Raw genomic sequence first — 20,664 nt, 5'->3', positions numbered from 1 at the left:
TCACCTCTGAAGGTTCGTTCTCTGCCATTGTGCACCGAGTCGGTCAGAACACGGTTCGCCTCACTGTTGACAGAAAGGAAAATCACTGGTACAACCAGAATACATTTTGGCTCGTGAGCACATCTCACCTCGCTGCACATGATTTGAATAAAACAGGACTCTGCTGATCGTCTGATTGTGGAACATAGTTTGGATAAAGCCAAACAACACTCTGCATGACTGGGTTCTGTGTGCTCAGACTGTTAAGCACTCAGTATTTTTACACATTACTGTGGTACAGATGTAAATAAAGGTAATTTACATAGCCTAATGCACAATTTGGAGAAATTTAGATATTTTTTCAGCATGGCTATGTAAAAATATTTACTACAGACAAACAGAAGCTTTTTTCCTCTATTTTTAGAGTTCTTAGACACTCACACACACTAACACATGCACACACACACACACACACACACACACACACACACACACACACACACACACACATAAATATATATATATTAAATTAGTTAGTAGCAGTGATAATAATAATATTGGTGAATAATTACAGTGGAAATAAATAATAAAAATAAATAAATAAAAATAATTCATCTGTGTCTTTCAAAGTCCAAAGTGACAGCGTCAAACATCACGTTTTGTCAGTCCAAAACCCACAGATGCTCAACTCAACGTGATACACAACAGAGAAAAGCAGGATTTCTCTTCATCTGGGAGGCCAAAAACAACATCATCTGACATTCTTGCATGACAATGATTCAATGATTCAACGGAGCGTGAGAGAAGAGTTGTATTTGCCAAAATGCTTTGCCATGGAGGCATTTTACAGCCAGAACATCCACCTTGATACCCTCCTCCTTTTAAATGTTTATTTACCGAGTCATTTTCTATCATCATCTGAGATGTGTTGATGATAATGCTGATAGTTTATCTTCTAGTGCCCTGTACGCTCCAAAAAAGGAGAACTAAGATTGTACTGCCATCTAGCGGAGACCCTATGCAATGCAAACAGCAGAACGGGAGCATTCTGTTGGATTGCCTCTATAGAATGAAAAAAGCTTACTTGATCGTACTGTTAAAATGTGACTTTCTTGCTTGTGTCGGAATGTTTTGAAAAATCGCCCAAATGACACTCATAGATATATGTTTGTTGTATGTTTGAGCATATATGCACACAGACATCACATTCCAAATTGCATGTTTTTTACTTTTCGTTCGTCCTGCAGCTGCCCTACAGAGAACAAGGCTTTTGTGCAGTATGTATTCAATAGGGAAGGGCTACATCGGACCTTGAACTTTGATCCTCTGGCTCATATATCCGCCATGCAGGAGACTGTGGGTCCAAATGGCTAGAAAAGCATACCATACTGCATTCTGGCCTTGCTCATAGTATTAAGCAGTCTTGTTTTGGTTTTTTTATGTCTCCTGTTACATTTTTTTGGAATGTTACAGTACGAGCTGGCCAGCTTTAGATCCAAAAGCAGATGAAGTGTTGAGGAGGCAGCAGGCAGAGTGAAATGATTTAATGAAGAAAGTGATTTAAAGCTAGAAGTCAAAGAATTTAGGCAGGTAACAGGAGACAATCCCAAAACCCCAAAAAACTTATAACACTGAGGACAACACAAGGAGAACGGCTGGACCACAGAAACCAGCAACGTAGGCGCACAACCTGACAATGAAACATGGAAACACACAGACTAAATACACAAAAGACTTATCACCTAATGATATGGGTGTGAAGGTGGGGAAAAGATAAAGGCAGGAAGTAACGCCAATCATGACACATAATGAGATAAACTTTCAAAATTAAACAAAACACAGTGTTCCTGTAGCAATTCAAATCATTGAGTCATCACATTGAGCTTGGACAATATAGTTTAGACCTAGTGATCATACTTAGGTCATGTGATATCAGACACCCTATAGTACACACTATTGACATTACTATATGGTATATACATATTTTAAACTTATGGCACATGGCTCAGAAAACATTTGACAATTTTTTCCATTACATCTGTCATCCTTCTGTGTGTATTTATGTTTGTTCCTCTTGATATGTGTGTTGGGCTAAGATAAGTTAAGATCAGATTCTCACTACATAATTATCATGGCCAAAATAATAATATATGACAGCTGTAGAACAATTGAAAAGCAACATTTTGCAGGTTTTTCTTTGCAGTCGTGCCTCCTGCTGTGACCCGGCTGACACCCACTGCTACTTTTTAATATCATTAGTCACATTACGATTACTATTCCCTATTTCATAATTATAATTCTACTATAATAATTGCTGCTGTTATTATTATTAGTCTTAATGTTTTCCTTCGTTACTCTGCTTACTACTCTCATTATATGAATCATTTATGTCATATACATTGAATGTGTTATAACTCTGTTATGCTGTTCATTCTGTACACATGACATCTGTCCTTAGACAGAGGGTCTAAGGACAGAGGATGTGAGGGTGTAAGGACAAAGGATGTGAGGGTCTAAGGACAGAGGATGTGAGGGTGTAAGGACAGAGGATGTGAGGGTCTAAGGACAGAGGAGGTGAGGGTCTAAGGACAGAGGATGTGACAAGGACAGAGGATGTGAGGGTCTAAGGACAGAGGATGTGAGGGTCTAAGGACAGAGGATGTGAGGGTCTAAGGACAGAGGATGTGAGGGTGTAAGGACAGAGGATGTGAGGGTCTAAGGACAGAGGATGTGAGGGTCTAAGGACAGAGGATGTGAGGGTCTAAGGACAGAGGATGTGAGGGTCTAAGGACAGAGGATGTGAGGGTCTAAGGACAGAGGAGGTGAGGGTCTAAGGACAGAGGATGTGAGGGTCTAAGGACAGAGGATGTGAGGGTCTAAGGACAGAGGATGTGAGGGTCTAAGGACAGAGGATGTGAGGGTCTAAGGACAGAGGAGGTGAGGGTATAAGGACAGAGGATGTGAGGGTCTAAGGACAGAGGACAGAGGAGTGAGGGTCTAAGGACAGAGGGTGTGAGGGTCTAAGGACAGAGGAGGTGAGGGTCTAAGGACAGAGGGTGTGAGGGTCTAAGGACAGAGGAGGTGAGGGTCTAAGGACAGAGGATGTGAGGGTGTAAGGACAGAGGATGTGAGGGTCTAAGGACAGAGGATGTGAGGGTCTAAGGACAGAGGAGGTGAGGGTCTAAGGACAGAGGAGGTGAGGGTCTAAGGACAGAGGAGGTGAGGGTCTAAGGACAGAGGGTGTGAGGGTCTAAGGACAGAGGAGGTGAGGGTCTAAGGACAGAGGATGTGAGGGTCTAAGGACAGAGGATGTGAGGGTCTAAGGACAGAGGAGGTGAGGGTCTAAGGACAGAGGATGTGAGGGTCTAAGGACAGAGGATGTGAGGGTCTAAGGACAGATATAACTGTGAGTTTGTTACATAAGAGCTTTAATGTGGTAGACTCTGTGTTTCATCTCGCTGACTTCAGAGTCTCTCCCTCAGTTAAAGAGGTTGTCCCCGGACTACACTACCCAGCATGCACCAGCGCCAGCGGCGTATCTTGTCGCGATTGGCTGCCGTGCCCACGCCCCCTTAACGTCACACGTACTGCAGGACTGGGCTCCCGGACAGTAAGGGACGTCAGACCTCCGGGCTGTCAGCTGGAAACAAACATGGCGACGGCCGCCGCTCCGGGCTGCCGCTTGTTCGGGAGACTCGTCCGTTTACCGCCACTCAGACAGCTCCTCGGCCGTCGCGTGGACCGGAACGTTCCGCGGCTGTACTCCAGCGCTACGCACGAGGACACCCAGCCGGAACTTAGAGGCACGACTTCAGCCCCGGACACCAGCGCGAGACCGGTACCTACCACCTCACGAGATAGACCCCCGGTGCGGAGGGACTCCTCTGTGGTGTCTGTTTACATGGACTTAGTTATATAACAAGTCTATGTAACAAGTCTATATAACTAAGTCTATATAGACTTAGTCACATAGACTTAGTTACATATACTTAGTTATATAGACTAGTTATATAGACTTAGTCACATAGACTTAGTTATATAGACTTGTTACATAGACTTAGTTATATAGACTTAGTCACATAGACTTAGTTATATAGACTAGTTATATAGACTTAGTCACATAGACTTAGTTACATATACTTAGTTATATAGACTAGTTATATAGACTTAGTCACATAGACTTAGTTATATAGACTTGTTACATAGACTTAGTTATATAGACTTAGTCACATAGACTTAGTTATATAGACTTGTTACATAGACTTAGTTATATAGACTTAGTCACATAGACTTAGTTATATAGACTTAGTCACATAGACTTAGTTACATAGACTTAGTCACATGGACTTAGTCACATATACTTAGTCACATAGACTTAGTCACATAGACTTAGTCACATAGACTTAGTTACATAGACTTAGTTACATAGACTTAGTCACATAGACTTGTTACATAGACTTAGTTACATGGACTTAGTCACATAGACTTAGTTACACATACTTAGCTACATAGACTTGTCACATAGACTTAGTCACATAGACTTGTTACATAAACTTAGTCACATAGACTTGTTACATAAACTTGTTACATAGACGTAGTTAATGATTAAAGGCACGACCTCAGTCCAGTTAATGGACAAATAAGGCTTAACTAGAGCTCTGAATGGTAAACCAGCAAGTTACAATGGTTTTGAAGACTGTTTTTTTGTTTGTTCACCAGCTTAACTAAATTAGATGGCAGAGCATAATGTAATATTGTTATGTAATATTATTAAAAACCCTACGTCAAGGCAGATAACAGAAAGCTTTTGCATTTTGCAGGTTATAGTTCAGTGACCTCAGTTCACCTGAGTTGCCTCCACTAGGAAGACACTTTATCAAAAGTAAAGCTGGATGTCCTTTTTTAAAGATTTTCATTATGATATGGAATTCAAACTATTAGCCTCAGACTACTGGGATGAACAAATATAGGTAATAGTGAGGGTTCTGTGATTAACTTCAGTGTGTTGAACCCGCCTCTTAGAAGCCTTTATGCTGATAATAGCCCACTGTTGACAGTCAAATGTCATATTATGTTTACAAAGCACCTCCTTGGGCCCTTTCTCAAATATAGACTTTGTTCCTCCACAGGCCTTCCTTCGCTCCTCCGGCTTGAGAGTTAAAAGAGGAGATATCACTGGTCTCCAGTTGTCGAAAGACTCACAGGCCGCACACGAGCGTACCCTAAAAGTTCTGTCAAGCCCGTCTTATATAAAATATATGGTCAGGCCGTGGGCCTAGTATACCCGTCTACGAACTGCAAGGAAGGGTTCAATCTCACAGCGTGATTAGATTGGTCTAACAAATTTTGGGCAGGATTAAACGTAGATTGTGTATGGATGCTAGCTGTGAGCGTTGAGTGTCACAAAGTAAATAAACAATTGATGCAAAAGTGTCTTAAAACTTGCATTCTCTCTACTGACCAGCAGGGGGCGACTCCTACGATTGCAAAAAGAAGTCAGATTTTATGGAAGTCGATGAGAAAATGACTCTACTTCTCTCTTGATTTATTCCCTCGGTAAACATTGTAAACATGAGTTTAAGCTCTCAATCTCTAGTTTCAAGTCTTTTTCAATACAGCATGATGTTAATTTGGTAAAATATGTTCCCATTTAGAGTAAAACAGACCATAAAGCAGGGTATGCTTTAGGGCTGGCTTACTGTGATTGACAGGCCACTTCCGCTACCAGAGCTGTATCACTACGTCACTCCTCCACATGGCGAAATCGCCGAAACTCAAGGCTTCAGTATGGCAGTCCACAAACCATCAAGAAGTTGTCAGATCCTTAAACTATACTAATATACATAAATAAATAAAATGCATAGATATGAATGTGTGTATGTGTGAGCGATCATTTTAACGGTGCCATTGACCTGTCGTCTTTTCCCCCAGGAGAGGCTGAGAGATGACAGCATACTCCCCTTTTCAGCGTTCTTGACTGACGACTTTGGCCGGAGGCACAGCTACCTGCGCATCTCCCTGACGGAGAAATGCAACCTGCGCTGTGAGTAGAGGTTCCCACTGTGCGACATTAAAGAGGTCCTCTGCTGCTTTGGTGATTATCCAGCTACACATTCAGTAATTACTGCTGCCACTAGAACCACTACTGCCACCACCACTCTTACTGGTGGGAAACACAATTTTTCTTCTCTAGTAGTTAACAAAGAAAGAGGAAGTAGGATAAATAAAATTATGCTTTTTTGTGCTTGTTGTTTAGGATAATTGTTATGCATTTAAATGGTATTACATTGGATGTAGCACTAACACAAGTTCAGTTTATCCTAATCAGTACTCGTCTCTATGAAAATATTGAGTGCTGTGAAATCTATGTGGGCCTGCTGCAGAAATACAGTGAAAGCACAGGAGAGCTTATATGCAACCAGAAGGTGTTAAAGTAAAATATACTTAATAAATGTTATACAGGTCCAGCTTGTATGCAATGGAGTACTGCACAACAGAACTAAATGTTTCAAAAATGTTTTGGGGAATTGGCTCAAATCAACTTGAAAACCATTATGCATCAGAGGGCAGGTTAATAACCATGTTGTTCATCAATAGTTGTGATAATAGATAAACTAGAGTAAAGGACACATACTGCCGACGCCTGAGAACATGTCAATGAAAAACAGCAGTTCTATTTTTCTATCTAGAATATTTTAACACATTGGAAAACTTCAATAACTTAATGAGATGTAAAAATTCAGCCTAATCTTTTTAATCTGCTATACTGTACTAGAAGTAGACCAATCAATCAGTTTGGCCGGTTATCCACACATAAAACGTTTGACAAACTATCGTTATCGGTGGATCTGGGCTACAGTAGGGACCGGGGCGTTTAACCACCCTTCAACGCATTATTCTATCCGACGCAGACTGACAGAAAATATGAGAACCAACTTTTCTTTAACCTTCCCTTCATGATCAGGTCAGTACTGCATGCCAGATGAGGGGGTGAAGCTGACACCACGGAGCCAACTGCTGTCCACCTCGGAGGTCCTGACCCTGGCTCGCCTCTTTGTCCGCGAGGGGGTGGAGAAGATCCGCCTCACAGGAGGAGAGCCCCTCATCAAACCCGACGTGCTGGATATCATCAGTAAGGAACAAGTGGAAGATTGTGTTTCAGCTTAAAGTGTGATAAACTGTGTTGTCCTTTATAGTTCTGGTATTCCAGTAGGTCAAACTCATCAGCATTTATTCAGAAACACGGCCGTGACCACTACCTCTTAAGATTGCGGTACATTTTATTGTTTCAACATTAACTTTTTTACGCGGTTAACCATAAGACTAAGAACTTCTAGTGAAAAATATTCATCGTTTGGCATCCAAAGCTATCACTGTTTCATGTTTTAACCCTGTTGACTAAACTAAAGTTTTCCTGAAGCTCACACTGAAAGCTCGCTGTACAGTTCACACTACACAACGTGCTGTCTTGTAGTCGGGTCTCTTGAAGTCTTAGAGGTTTTCCTCTACGCAACTGACCAGCGTCACACTACTAGAGCTTTTACTTGGAGGAATCCCTGATATACGTTTTTTCACAAAAACACACAAGATGTGAAGCTTTGTTAATGCTCTCGCTTCGCGTCGTAGCCTCCACATACGGCGCCCAAACTCTGAGTATGTACGGAGGCGTTTTTACTGTATGCGCAGTTCACTGCGTTATTCTCCGAAACAACAGAGGGCATACAAACAAAATGGACTGTGAAGATCAAAAAGATTACCCCGTAAACAATTTGAATTGGCTGGAAAATATTTACTCAAAGCAAGATTTTTAAGACCTCTTATTTCTATAACATTTAAAAGCAAATTGGCCTTTTTGTAGACATGTAAATAGTGCTTTTATCAGAAAAACTATTTGTCACAGTCACCTGATCACGCGTGCATATCTTGTATTACCTCACATGGACAGTTATGTTCAGTTACATCCCCACAATCAAAAGATACATATAGGTAACTTAAAAAGACAAGGTGAGGTAATCATATTCAATATTTCATATTCCAAACTGAATAATTCTCAATCATCCTGCAGTGAATAAGGGCCCACCTCTTGCAGTGACAGAACCCAAAAGTTATTTTTCCACTACAATGATTAAAAGGGGTATTTCATTCTCTGAATACTGAGCAATTCACAAAGAAATCACAGATCACACCCTAACAATGGCAGACACTTGCAGATCTTGCATTGCTTTGGTTTGGCTTTACTCTTGACCGTTTGGTTACAGAAACACTTGACGCTTTCAGGTTTAGACATACTTGTGGCGGAGAAAATGATAGGTTACACCACCGCTGTGCTCTTAGTCTGATTACACAATTTTACAGCCTGATTTGTTGACGGACCTTTTCGGCCTCACACTGACAATAGTTTGAGTGTGAGTGTCATTAAAGCATGAAGTGCAGGACGGAAGCAGCGCGGTGGGACCAATGGGTGATCTTTCACAGAGAGAGCATCACAGGCTGCCAACGGCCTCATAAAGAGCTGCAAGTACCATGTGACAAGCCACCAGCGGGAACTCACAGGACTCTGTTTACTTGAGTTCACTGGAGTAAATGATTTGCATCAAGTGGAAACAGTAACCAGCTTTTTGATCCACTGTGTTTGTCGCTGCTGATTTCTGACAATAGGTCAAAATGAACAGGGCAGGTTCTTTAAAAATGTATGATATGCGTTTCAGGGATGGACCACACCATGATTTTTAATGTCATGCTGCATCCATAACATTAGTGCGGTGGGTTATGTAAAAGTTTTTCGCATATGGATCATGAGCTCACACTTAGGGAAGAATGAAACAATCTCTGGTTCTGCCGTATCAATGTATGTATACATACATAAATTAATATATATATATATATATATCTTCTACTGTTCTCACTGTCCCTCTGTCTCGTTCCATGTTTGCTCTCACTCTACAGAAGAACTGAGGAAGTTTGAGGGGCTGAAAACCATTGCGGTGACAACTAACGGCATGAACTTGGCCAAGCTTCTGCCTAAGCTGAAAGACGCTGGCCTTGACCTGATTAACATCAGCCTGGATTCACTTGTCCCTGCCAAGTTTGAGTTCATTGTCAGGCGGAAAGGTAATACAAGTATTTGACCTACTATATCAGATGCTGGAAAAAGGAGACGACAATAGGGCGAATGTGGGTGGTAGGCTTATGGAAGGTGGATACAGATGGAGCGACTGAGACCAGGAAATAAAGGAGAGAGAAAGGAAGTCAGTAGATGGTAGTGCCCGCTCGTGGAGGAAAGCGTTCTCTGAGCTCGTCCTCCACCAGAACACCTAATGTTTTTGTCAGTATAAGGTTGAGCAGACATTCGGCCTGTGGTATGGTCTGACAACAATCCTGTCCCTTAGCCATCAGTCTTCAGCTTAGTTAAGATTTTAAGCACAACACGTGTGGTATTTAATTGTGATTATGATAGTTCTAGATGACTAAACATAAGCCTCACCTCATACAGAGAAGGTTTCCAACTAGTGCAGTCTGACTGGATTTTTGAATTTTGTGCAGATGAAAAGAGAAGCTGAACTGAGGCTGAAGCAGCCTTCATTTCTATATAAAACATACGCACCATCTCTATATTAGATTTGAATTGGTAGCGCAGAATAAAAAAACATCAAAGGATGATTAACGATTAATGTGTTGAATGCAAAATGTTAATACCTTTAATGCATCATCAATTTCAAGCCAAGTCTGTTGTTTTTACAGGGTTCCACAAGGTCATGGAGGGCATAGAAAAGGCCATCGAAATGGGCTTTAACCCTGTGAAGGTATTTTCAAACTATTTCTTTTTTTTTAAATAATGAAATATCATTTTTTCACAATCATAATCCCATCATTGTGTTACTGATGGGGTTTTTTCTTGGATCTATGAAATAGTATGCATTTTCTTGCTAGGAAAGAAGTTAATTTAGTAACTTAGATCTTTCAGCGTATAAGACTCTTTACAGATATTATACTTCAGAATTGTACTCAACTTCTTTGCTATGCGTGACCAGAACTAAGCAGTTTAAGAAACAGTCCTTAAAACAGTGTATATAAATTCAGACTAACACTTAACACTTAGTAACCAGAGCGGATCTGCTGGGGTCAATTTTGTTTAAATTTGAGGGGTTCTCTGTTGTCTGTGTAGAATCCAATATTGTATTTCCTTAAAACCATTACACAGAAAAAGGGAGTAAGAAAATCTATAATGTTAGTTTATTTTATTTGTTTTTAAAACTGTCTTTATACATTTCTGTGGGTTTTTGTGTTGTTATGCGTTTGTTTGTATAACATTATGACTTTTTTAGTGACATTTGTATAAAACAGATGGATATCTAACATGGAGTGTGCAAAACCAAGTATTATGGTTCCTGGAGCCAGGAAAGAGAAAAAGTTAAAAAAAAAAAAAAAGTGACTTCACATAGAAACAATTTTCAGTGATTTTTCCCGAGTTGTATATATGAATGAACCAACAATGTAAGGATCTCTGAATAATCTCAATCATAGTTTTGAATGGTTCAAATATTGATGGATAAGGCTGGTGTTTGTTACTTCCTCTTCATGCCAGAAGTGCTGTGGCAGCACAGTGTTGCAACAGAATAGCTGAATATGATATTTCATCGTGCTGACACTATGCCCACAGAAGTTAGTTAATCAAGGAGCTGCTTCCTGATATGCTGGATGTGACTAATCGCTGTGAACCATAGATCCTCATCGCTCTGAGCATGGAAACAAATGAAGAGAAATAAACCAATGGACAAGAAAACATCCTAACAGATTAACAATGTAGGAAGAGTGTCGCAGCGTTTTTGAATACAAAATACCATTAACATTGAAGATGATAGAATGTTGGCTACAATGATAAACGCGGCAAAGTGGGGCCTGTCTGTCATGTGTATTCATGCTAAGTCTTGTAACAGCTATAGGCCGTGTTAGGCATTTATAGACTGATGCATGCACCTCCAGTAAGTCCTTTTATTTGAGCCGATGCCTGTGCTGCTGCTAAAATGTCCAGCTACTGTGTGGATCTGGCCCTGAGCTCTGCTTCCTCACAGCTGAGCCGTAACAGGCTTTCTGTGGAGTCTAATGTTCGGCTCGGTAATCTGTTGCCTGTTGTCGTTGTGCCCTCTGCCCTCTGCAGGTGAACTGTGTGGTCATGCGAGGCCTCAACGAGGATGAGCTGCTGGACTTTGTGGCGCTGACGGAGAAGAAGCCTCTGGAGGTGCGCTTCATCGAATACATGCCCTTCGATGGTGAGTGCCCCCTTCACACAGTGTCTAATTCCACCGGGCTGATGAGCCTGATTATATTACTGGGCCCTCTTCATACAGTGTGTAGACATTGTTTAGACATTCCAACACATGTATATGTGAGATTAAAAAGAAGATCTTTTCAGATGGCCCAATAATTTAAGGGTTGTGGAAAAATAGTTTTTTTATATTATAGAAGCGGATGTCCCTTTAGATCCATTTTTGTTTTTGTTAGGATGTGTACCTAAAGAGAGATGTGGCACAGATCAGAGGTCTATGCTGTGGATAACAACACAAATGATGACTGAGAACTGGAAGAACGCAAAACCACCAGCTATACCTCAGTGGTTACAGAGGCTGAAACAGGTTTCCATAATGGAACGAATGTCGTCTGCAACTGAAAAGGGACACTTTAATACAAAGGTGGACTTGTGTTACTCTGAGCCGAGGTGTTTAACCAAGTGAGATTGGTTGTTGTAACAAAACAGGGAAATTATAGGGGAGTACCAGTGACAATGACAATATGTACGTCTGTTTATTATTTATTATATTATATGCCGTAGCTTGTGCTATGCTGCACCCTACACTGACCTACACTGCCCTCTCTCCTCTCTGCAGGCAACAAGTGGAACTTTAAGAAGATGGTGAGTTACCAGGAGATGCTGGACCTCATCAGGCAGCAGTGGCCCGACCTGGAAAGGCTTCAAACTGGACGTGGAGACACTGCCAAGGTCAGTGCCTCCAACTGCACTATACTTCTCAAGTGTTACTTTGCTGGAACACTGGTGAAGATCATTTATTCAGCATACACATTTCTTTCTGGAAAAACAAATCAGGATGCAAATTATAGTAGACCTTTTGGTCTGAGGACACATAAGCCTCTGGAGGCCACGGTTTACATTTCTAGAGTTGCACTGGCAAAAAAAGTTCCCTTTCTTGCACTGCTCATCGTTTACAATTTAATTACCAACTTCTGCTGGATTTTTTTATTCATTAAATTGTTGGTTAACAGAAAACCAAAGTCAACATTTACAAATCTAACTCATGGCCGGAAGTGTCTGGTGTAAATCAAGCACTTGGACATTGCTTTGAATGATTGCAACATTTCTTTTCTAAATCCTTCACAGGGATGATTGGTTAACTTCCCTCTCTGTCTTGTAACAGATGTTTAAAGTGCCGGGCTTCAAAGGGCAGGTGGGCTTCATCACCTCCATGTCTGAACACTTCTGTGGCTCCTGCAACCGCTTGCGTATAACAGCAGATGGCAACCTCAAGGTAAAGCTACAGTCGCTCTTTGTAATGTAATGTAGCGTGCGCTCTGTGTGTATGTGTGCACTTATCTTTGGTTTGGAACTGCCCGTGGTTGTACTCACTCACTCCCTCCGCCCGTCTTCTCTCAGGTATGTTTGTTCGGGAACACTGAGGTGTCTCTGAGAGATGTCTTGCGCTCCGGGGCATCGGATGAAGAGCTGCTGCAAATCATTGGAGCCGCTGTGGGCAGGAAGAAGAAACAGCACGCAGGTAAACACGTGTTCAGTTAGCTCATATGCATGGCATCGTTGTACCCACAGATTAGTGAGGAGTGTTTTTTTTCTACCGGAATGCGATCTCTTCCTGTTTCATCTCCACAGGCATGTTTAATATCTCGAAAATGAAGAACAGGCCTATGATCCACATTGGTGGGTAACATGGCTGTACGTACAGATCTCTCACTGCTCACGATCTGTTTGTGATGTTATCATCATCAGGTCTTTCCCTCATTCATACTGTGAATAATGCATGTGCATCCTGTGATCAGCAGCGTCTCTGACTGATGTTCTCTTTTCCCAACAGGCACCACTTCCCAAAGGCCTTTGTCTCCGGCAAAGTTGCAGGACAGCCGGAGAGCTTTCCCCATCATTTCCCTTCTTACTAACAACACATTCCTCTCTGCAACAGCCTCTCCTCAGAGGTGCCGCTCAGGCAGCGACAGAGTCCTGAATAGAGAGGGTTTCTTGTGCCTTCGGGACTGCACTGCTTCAACACAGGCTGCCCATGTTTGCTGCTCTAGACCCTTAATGAGTGGGGGTACCCGTGTGAGGTCACATATCAAAACAGAACTCTCCGAGGACACGGACATCCTCCGCAGTGCAGCACCCCTTCACTCCTCTGAGGTCCTCGATCTCATCAGCGGTCACACTAAGACTGCACGCACAAATGTCATGAGCTGCGTTAATGAAGACTGTCTCAGGTTCCCACAAGCCAGGGGTCCTTATGCTTTGAGCAGCCACTCACTCAGGACCCCAGGAGCACTACAGAAAGCCAAAAGAGATGTTAATGGACACAATGTTAGGCTGTGCCACAATCAGAGTTCCAGCAAAGACCCCGGTGATGAACTTAGCCGATCTGCGAGTGATCGGAAACAGTCGGGCACAAACGTCTGCAACCATCACCCTGATGAAACCGCCGAAGCCCAGCTGACTCACACGGACGCCCAGGGCCGAGCCACCATGGTGGACATCGGCGGCAAAGCTCCCACGCGTCGAACAGCCACAGCCAGCGCCACCGTCCTCTTGGGCCCCACCGCCTTCCGGCTGCTCCGGGATCACCAGCTGGCCAAGGGGGACGCCTTGGCCGTGGCGAGGCTCTCTGGCATCATGGCCGCCAAGCAGACCTCCGCCCTCATCCCGCTCTGCCACCCGCTCCCCTTGGACCACACCTCCGTCACCTTCGACCTCTCCGAGCCGCAGAACGCCGCGGTCGTGACGGCAACGTGCAGCTGTACGGGCAGGACAGGAGTGGAGATGGAGGCTCTGACAGCCGTCTCCGTTGCTGCGCTGACCATCTATGACATGTGCAAGGCAGTGAGCCATGACATCATCATTACAGACGTGAAACTGGTCCGTAAGACGGGCGGGAAGAGTGACTTTCAACGTCATTCCTGATCCCCTCGCCCACCTTTTAAATTCCACTAGGGTTGTAACGGTATGAGATTTTCGCCGTACAATAACCAACTCACAAACCATCATGGTGAACAGTATAACACTAATACTAAAAATAAAATACTACCAGTTACAATGATCCTCAAAGGACTTTCTTAGTATTTATCAATGATGATAAACTGTGGAAGAATAATTTAATTCCGAGTCGCACATTTACTGGATTTAACTTGAGCTTTTATTGTTTCCCTTCTACCTCATGTAGTATACTGGGAACACTGGATATTGTACTCGTGCCACATCACAGCGGAGGATGACCGTTGGGTCACATTTTTTAAATCTTTTGCTTCAAAATATCCAGCATCCATATACAGGCTGATAACACAAATAACTCACCACACTACGGAAGTTTACTTTTTATTCCCCCCTTCACCGTCATATGAACATGGTTGATTGCCTTTGTTGATTTGATTTGCAGCTCTAAATGTATAATTGTATGAACATGTGTGATGAACTGGCTGGTGAAATGAGAACAGCTGTCCTGAATACTGCTATTTTTGTATCATAGAGAATACTTTTAATTCACTCGGCATCCAGCTCACTTCATTGCAATGATCTTGTTTTTTTTCAGGAAGTAAAATGCAAACTAGGTAACTGGAGGCTTGTTAGCAGTTATTTATAAAAATGAAAACATTCTACAATCTTTCTCCTTTGTTGTCTAAACTTTGTCGTACACTGAGTCTGACAGTTCCTGATTCCAAAATGTGGGCGGTGGGGGACAAAGCCTCTTTTGATACTCAAAATATCAGTTGAGGACAGGTTTGCGTTTCCAGACCCTAAAGTTCAGGATCCAGTCCTAAATATGCCATAATGTCCATTTTCAGCTGCTGTCTGTAGTCTGAAGACGGACATGTTCAGGTCTCATAAAGACTCATGAGGACCTGAAGGAGATAAGAGAAAGAGACAGCAGCAGACCTATTACTCAGACTAACTGGGAGGACATGGAAGGACACAGATTAGATTAGATTAGTCCATTTCAGGTAGAGTTATCCTCTAAACAGCAGCAGGCTCCTCTTACTTTGTTCATCAATCTTTATCTTTATTTGTAAATGTCATTTTCTAGATTATATTTGGAAGAATAAATGACATAAGCTTAAGAAAGCTGTTCCCGCAGATTTAATATATTTTATCCCAATTCACATCATGTGTAATTTTCTTACTAATCCTTGTTATTTCCATAATGTTTGGAAAGAGATATGAATCATGTTCTTGATCTTTTGATGGTTTAAGTGATATGCGGTCCTATGGACGATTTGTGCAGTTTTGCAATTCCCTCAAAGAATTCAATTCATGAACCTGTACTATTCTGAATAAATTCATTCAATTTATGAAAGCTACTTCAGTAGCCACAACGTGTGCTTCATGGACAATTTACAGCTCTTTTGGGACCGTTCTTTCTTTTAAAAAGACAGATTATATCCATTTTAACAAGCTGGGTAGAGGCATGCTCGCAGCTAATTTGAAGCACGCTGTGCAGTCATGCCCACGTGGCTATTTAAAATCCACACACACACACACACACACACACCTTCACACACACACACACACACCTTCTTCTTCTACCACGCTGCCAGCTCAGAGCACATTCTCATATAGTAACTACTCTACCAGTCATTAACCCCCTCAGCGCAGACCTCCCCCGTCAGACTATTGTGACAGACAGGCTGACCCGCCCACACAGCACTCACAAAGCCATAAAGAAAGTCAACCTCTGTTACTTCTGTCCCAGTTATGTTCATATTGGCTCCCGGTGCAAGTTTATCAATTACAACTCCACTTCTGTCAGCTCCATCCCGTCTCTGTGGAGGAACTCTGTGAAACGCCAGCTAGAGCTCTGGCCTCATCCACTCCGGTTCAGACAACCCCAAGGTCCTCTTCTCCACAATAAATAAACTGTCCTTCACAATTGAGAAATGTAACTCCTTCCTGTCATTCTACAAAGCAAAAATCGAGAACATCTCCAAACAATCGTGCCACGTTAACTTCTTGGTATTTGTGTAATATTATCCAACGATCGATGAACTGAGCTTTGATTGGTCAGTAAGCAGTGCTTTTATCCGAGTTGATCTCTCGTCTAGAACATAACCTGCTCTGGAGCAGGATAGGTGTTCAGTGTTGGTTACCATGGTGATCTACCCCCAAAAAATCTAAGGTTGGCCCTGAAGTTACCTCACTAACTCCAAATCCTGCCCAGTAGTCCAGGCCTCTGGTGTTTTACTCTTTGGAAGCTGTTAATTCTGTCTACTCTTTTGACCTTTCCTAAATATTAAATAATCAGATGATGATTATGTGATTTTTATTACTTTTTACTCACATTTTTCTAAATCACTATCAAAGTATTCACTCTTTCTCCTCTAAATGAATTCTCTACTTAAAGCACTCTTCAAATATTTTGGATTTAACTTTCATCAATTATCTTAAAATATTTCAGGTTATATACTTTAAAAAATATATTATCAGCACTGTATTGTGTTGTGTACTTGTTTGTGCCTGACCAGATATGTATTTAGTTTTTTGATAAAGGTTTGTGTTAAAAGAAACTAATTAAAATAAATTAGGACGAATTTGGGATGTTAAAGTTAAAAACCAAATCATTTATTTAAAAGATGAAAACCAGGGCAATCAATCTCAGCATTTTAACTCTTCAAAATAAAATGCTTCAAAGTAAATGTGACCACTTTGTAACTTTTCCACAAAGTCTTGCACACTTGGAATAACAAGCCTGTCTCCACTGTGTAGAATTGCGTGTTCTTTTCAGCAGAGTATATTGGCCTTCTGTCCTCTAGACCAAATAATCTGTGAAGAAAATAAAGAAAAACAGAAGAAAAAAAACAGGACAAGATAAAACAACAGAAAGTGTTGCCTTTTAGTCCACATCTTAGATTGACAAGCCATCCCTCCCTTATCACCCAACATATAAATATGAATATCTACTGTCAGCAGTGTGGAGAGTACAGATTGTGTATAACAAGTTCTCCCCTGTTTTATTGTTTTTAGTGTCCAAAGAAAGAACAGTTAATCACCAGTTAATCTAACTGTAGTTTAACTTTAACATGTAACAAGGATTAGTTTGTGGTGGTCACATGATTCACTTTAAAACCACTCAGGAATTATTTATTTTTATATATTATATATATATATATATATATATATATATATATAATATATATATATATATACTATACTGTATATACAAATTAATGCCAAATAAGTAATTTATTATTATTTTGTTATTTTATCTACTTTTTTCTATTTTATTACTTTTAAAAAGAGGAAGGAAAGGGTAGAATATGAAAGATTCAGCTGTTCCAGATTATAATATTTTCATATTAATAAAATAATGACAATATCATTATTATTATTTCGATATTATTTATTACTTATGGTAGTTAAAAGTGTGTGGGAGGAAACCGGAGCACCCGGAGTAAACCCTTAAAAAGGACCCAGCCAGGACCAGATTATAGTTTTTTTTAATAATAATAATAATAATAATAATAATAATAATAATAATAATAATAATAATAATAATAGCAATAATACTATTGATATTATTATGGTTATTATTATTAATGGTAGATTAAAGTGTGCGGGAGGAAACCGGAGCACCCGGAGTAAACCCTTATAAATTACCCAGCCAGGACCAGATCATAGTTTTTTTTTAATAATAATAATAGCAATAATACTATTGATGATATTATTATAGTTATTATTGTTATTATTATTAATGGTAGATTAAAGTGTGTGGGAGGAAACCGGAGCACCCGGAGTAAACCCTTAAAAAAGACCCAGCCAGGACCAGATTATAGTTATTTTTAATAATAATGATAATAATAGCAATAATAATATTGATGATATTATTATGGTTAATATTGTTATTATTATTAATGGTAGATTAAGGTGTGTGGGAGGAAACCGGAGCACCCGGAGTAAACCCTTAAAATTACCCAGCCAGGACCAGATCATAGTTTTTTTAATAATAATAATAATAATAATAATAATAAATAATACTATTGATGATATTATTATGGTTAATATTGTTATTATTATTAATGGTAGATTAAAGTGTGTGGGAGGAAACCGGAGCACCCGGAGTAAACCCTTAAAAATTACCCAGCCAGGACCAGATCATAGTTTTTTTTATCATATAATAATAATAATAATAATAATAATAATAATAATAATAATAGCAATAATACTATTGATGATATTATTATAGTTATTATTGTTATTATTATTAATGGTAGATTAAAGTGTGTGGGAGGAAACCGGAGCACCCGGAGTAAACCCTTAAAAAAGACCCAGCCAGGACCAGATCATAGTTTTTTTTAATAATAATAATAATAATAATAATAATAATATTGATGATATTATTATAGTTATTATTGTTATTATTATTATTATTAATGGTAGATTAAAGTGTGTGGGAGGAAACCGGAGCACCCGGAGTAAACCCTTAAAAAAGACCCAGCCAGGACCAGATCATAGTTTTTTTTATAATAATAATAATAATAATAATAATAATAATAATAGCAATAATACTATTGATGATATTATTATAGTTATTATTGTTATTATTATTAATGGTAGATTAAAGTGTGTGGGAGGAAACCGGAGCACCCGGAGTAAACCCTTAAAAAAGACCCAGCCAGGACCAGATCATAGTTTTTTTTATAATAATAATAATAATAATAATAATAGCAATAATACTATTGATGATATTATTATAGTTATTATTGTTATTATTATTAATGGTAGATTAAAGTGTGTGGGAGGAAACCGGAGCACCCGGAGTAAACCCTTATAAATTACCCAGCCAGGACCAGATTATAGTTTTTTTTATAATAATAATAATAATAATAATAATAAATAATAATATTGCAATAATACTATTGATGATATTATTATAGTTATTATTGTTATTATTATTAATGGTAGATTAAAGTGTGTGGGGGAGGAAACCGGAGCACCCGGAGTAAACCCTTAAAAATTACCCAGCCAGGACCAGATTATAGTTTTTTTTATAATAATAATAATAATAATAATAATAGCAATAATAATATTGATGATATTATTATAGTTAATATTGTTATTATTATTAATGGTAGATTAAAGTGTGTGGGAGGAAACCGGAGCACCCGGAGTAAACCCTTATAAATTACCCAGCCAGGACCAGATCATAGTTTTTTTAATAATAATAATAATAATAATAATAGCAATAATAATATTGATGATATTATTATGGTTATTATTGTTATTATTATTAATGGTAGATTAAAGTGTGTGGGAGGAAACCGGAGCACCCGGAGTAAACCCTTATAAATTACCCAGCCAGGACCAGATCATAGTTTTTTTTAAATAATAATAATAGCAATAATACTATTGATGATATTATTATAGTTATTATTATTAATGGTAGATTAAAGTGTGTGGGAGGAAACCGGAGCACCCGGAGTAAACCCTTAAAAAAGACGGTCCAGGACTAGAACCTGGCTGTGAGGCATCGGTGTTCACCACTGAGCCTCAAGGGAAAAATAATAAAAGATTTAAATGAAAGGAGAGAAGAAAAGAGGGAAAGAGTGTGACAGGACAGGGGGGTGATGGAGGAGATCCGGCTGGTCCAGATCATTTGTTTTTGGAGTGCTTGTCTGCGGTCCGGATGGCGGGTAGCCTCGAGAAAGACGAGGAGAGGGAGATACGTCGCATCTCGTCATGACGGACCCCACGTTTAATGCGATCACTCTGCTGGTTAATATTCCGAGTGGAACCTCTGGGCATCGGCATCCTGGTGTCTTCAGAGAGGTAACTGGAGCCCTCCACACTAAAATGGAGACCAGTCCCTCCTCTGGTTGCATCCTTTGCAGCTAAGGTGTCTTTGACTGCAGTGGGAATATATGGTAGACAGGTCAGCCTCAGGTCCACCTTACTGGTGTCTTTCTCGCTGATCCGCAGCTTACGGTGTTCCTCGCACAAAGGAAGGTTCTTTACTGCGTCGCGGAGGTCACGCTGAATAAGCCTCCGGAGAAGCCTCTCCCTAGCAGCAGCCTGTTCGGCATTCCTCACTGCAGAGCGCTCCTTCCTTTCCAGCTCCTGCAGACGCACACGTTTTTCAGCCGCCAGGGAGACATTGAAGTTGTGTACTTTCTTTTTGTCCTCTCTGGTCTTCTGAGCCTTCAGCTCTTCTTCAGCTAGGAACAAGCGGTCAGCGTCTTTCTGAGCCTGCAGCCAGTTCACGTTGCTTTGACGCTCCACCTTTTCCTTCTGCTCCATCTCCTGTCTCTTTTTCTGTCTGTGGGCAGAGATGGACCGAAGCGTCGCAGCCGTCTTCGCCTCCTTTTCCGTCTGCTGCTTTGCCAGTTCGGCCTCTCTCTTGGCCACATGCTCGGCAATGCTCTGGTCCTCCCTCAGAGCCGTGGCGGCGGCCTTCTCCCGCTTTAGGGTCG

General features: G+C 40.6%; 1 protein-coding gene across 3 annotated transcripts; it reads left to right on the top strand.

Annotated features, from left to right (window-relative positions):
• The first annotated feature begins 3,613 nt into the window (after positions 1 to 3,613).
• Positions 3,614 to 15,557, top strand: mocs1 (molybdenum cofactor synthesis 1). 3 transcript variants are annotated; one of them, XM_054613808.1, is made up of 11 exons: positions 3,614 to 3,817; positions 5,911 to 6,022; positions 6,944 to 7,111; positions 8,926 to 9,090; positions 9,721 to 9,782; positions 11,138 to 11,249; positions 11,865 to 11,977; positions 12,411 to 12,521; positions 12,647 to 12,767; positions 12,878 to 12,925; positions 13,080 to 15,557. In XM_054613808.1, exons 1-11 carry the CDS (start codon positions 3,632 to 3,634, stop codon positions 14,168 to 14,170), a joined length of 2,289 nt encoding a protein of 762 aa, XP_054469783.1. In that variant the 5' UTR covers positions 3,614 to 3,631; the 3' UTR covers positions 14,171 to 15,557. The 3 variants fall into 3 exon arrangements, with proteins under 3 accessions (XP_054469783.1, XP_054469785.1, XP_054469784.1); XM_054613810.1 differs by having other exon boundaries at positions 12,878 to 12,940; positions 13,080 to 13,165; XM_054613809.1 differs by lacking the exon at positions 12,878 to 12,925.
• Positions 15,558 to 20,664: the final 5,107 nt, after the last annotated feature.

The sequence above is a fragment of the Anoplopoma fimbria genome, chromosome 15 (genome assembly GCF_027596085.1).
Source record: "Anoplopoma fimbria isolate UVic2021 breed Golden Eagle Sablefish chromosome 15, Afim_UVic_2022, whole genome shotgun sequence".
NCBI lineage: Eukaryota > Metazoa > Chordata > Actinopteri > Perciformes > Anoplopomatidae > Anoplopoma > Anoplopoma fimbria.
Note: the sequence above shows the minus strand (reverse complement) of the source record. Positions and strands in the feature narration are given on the sequence as shown.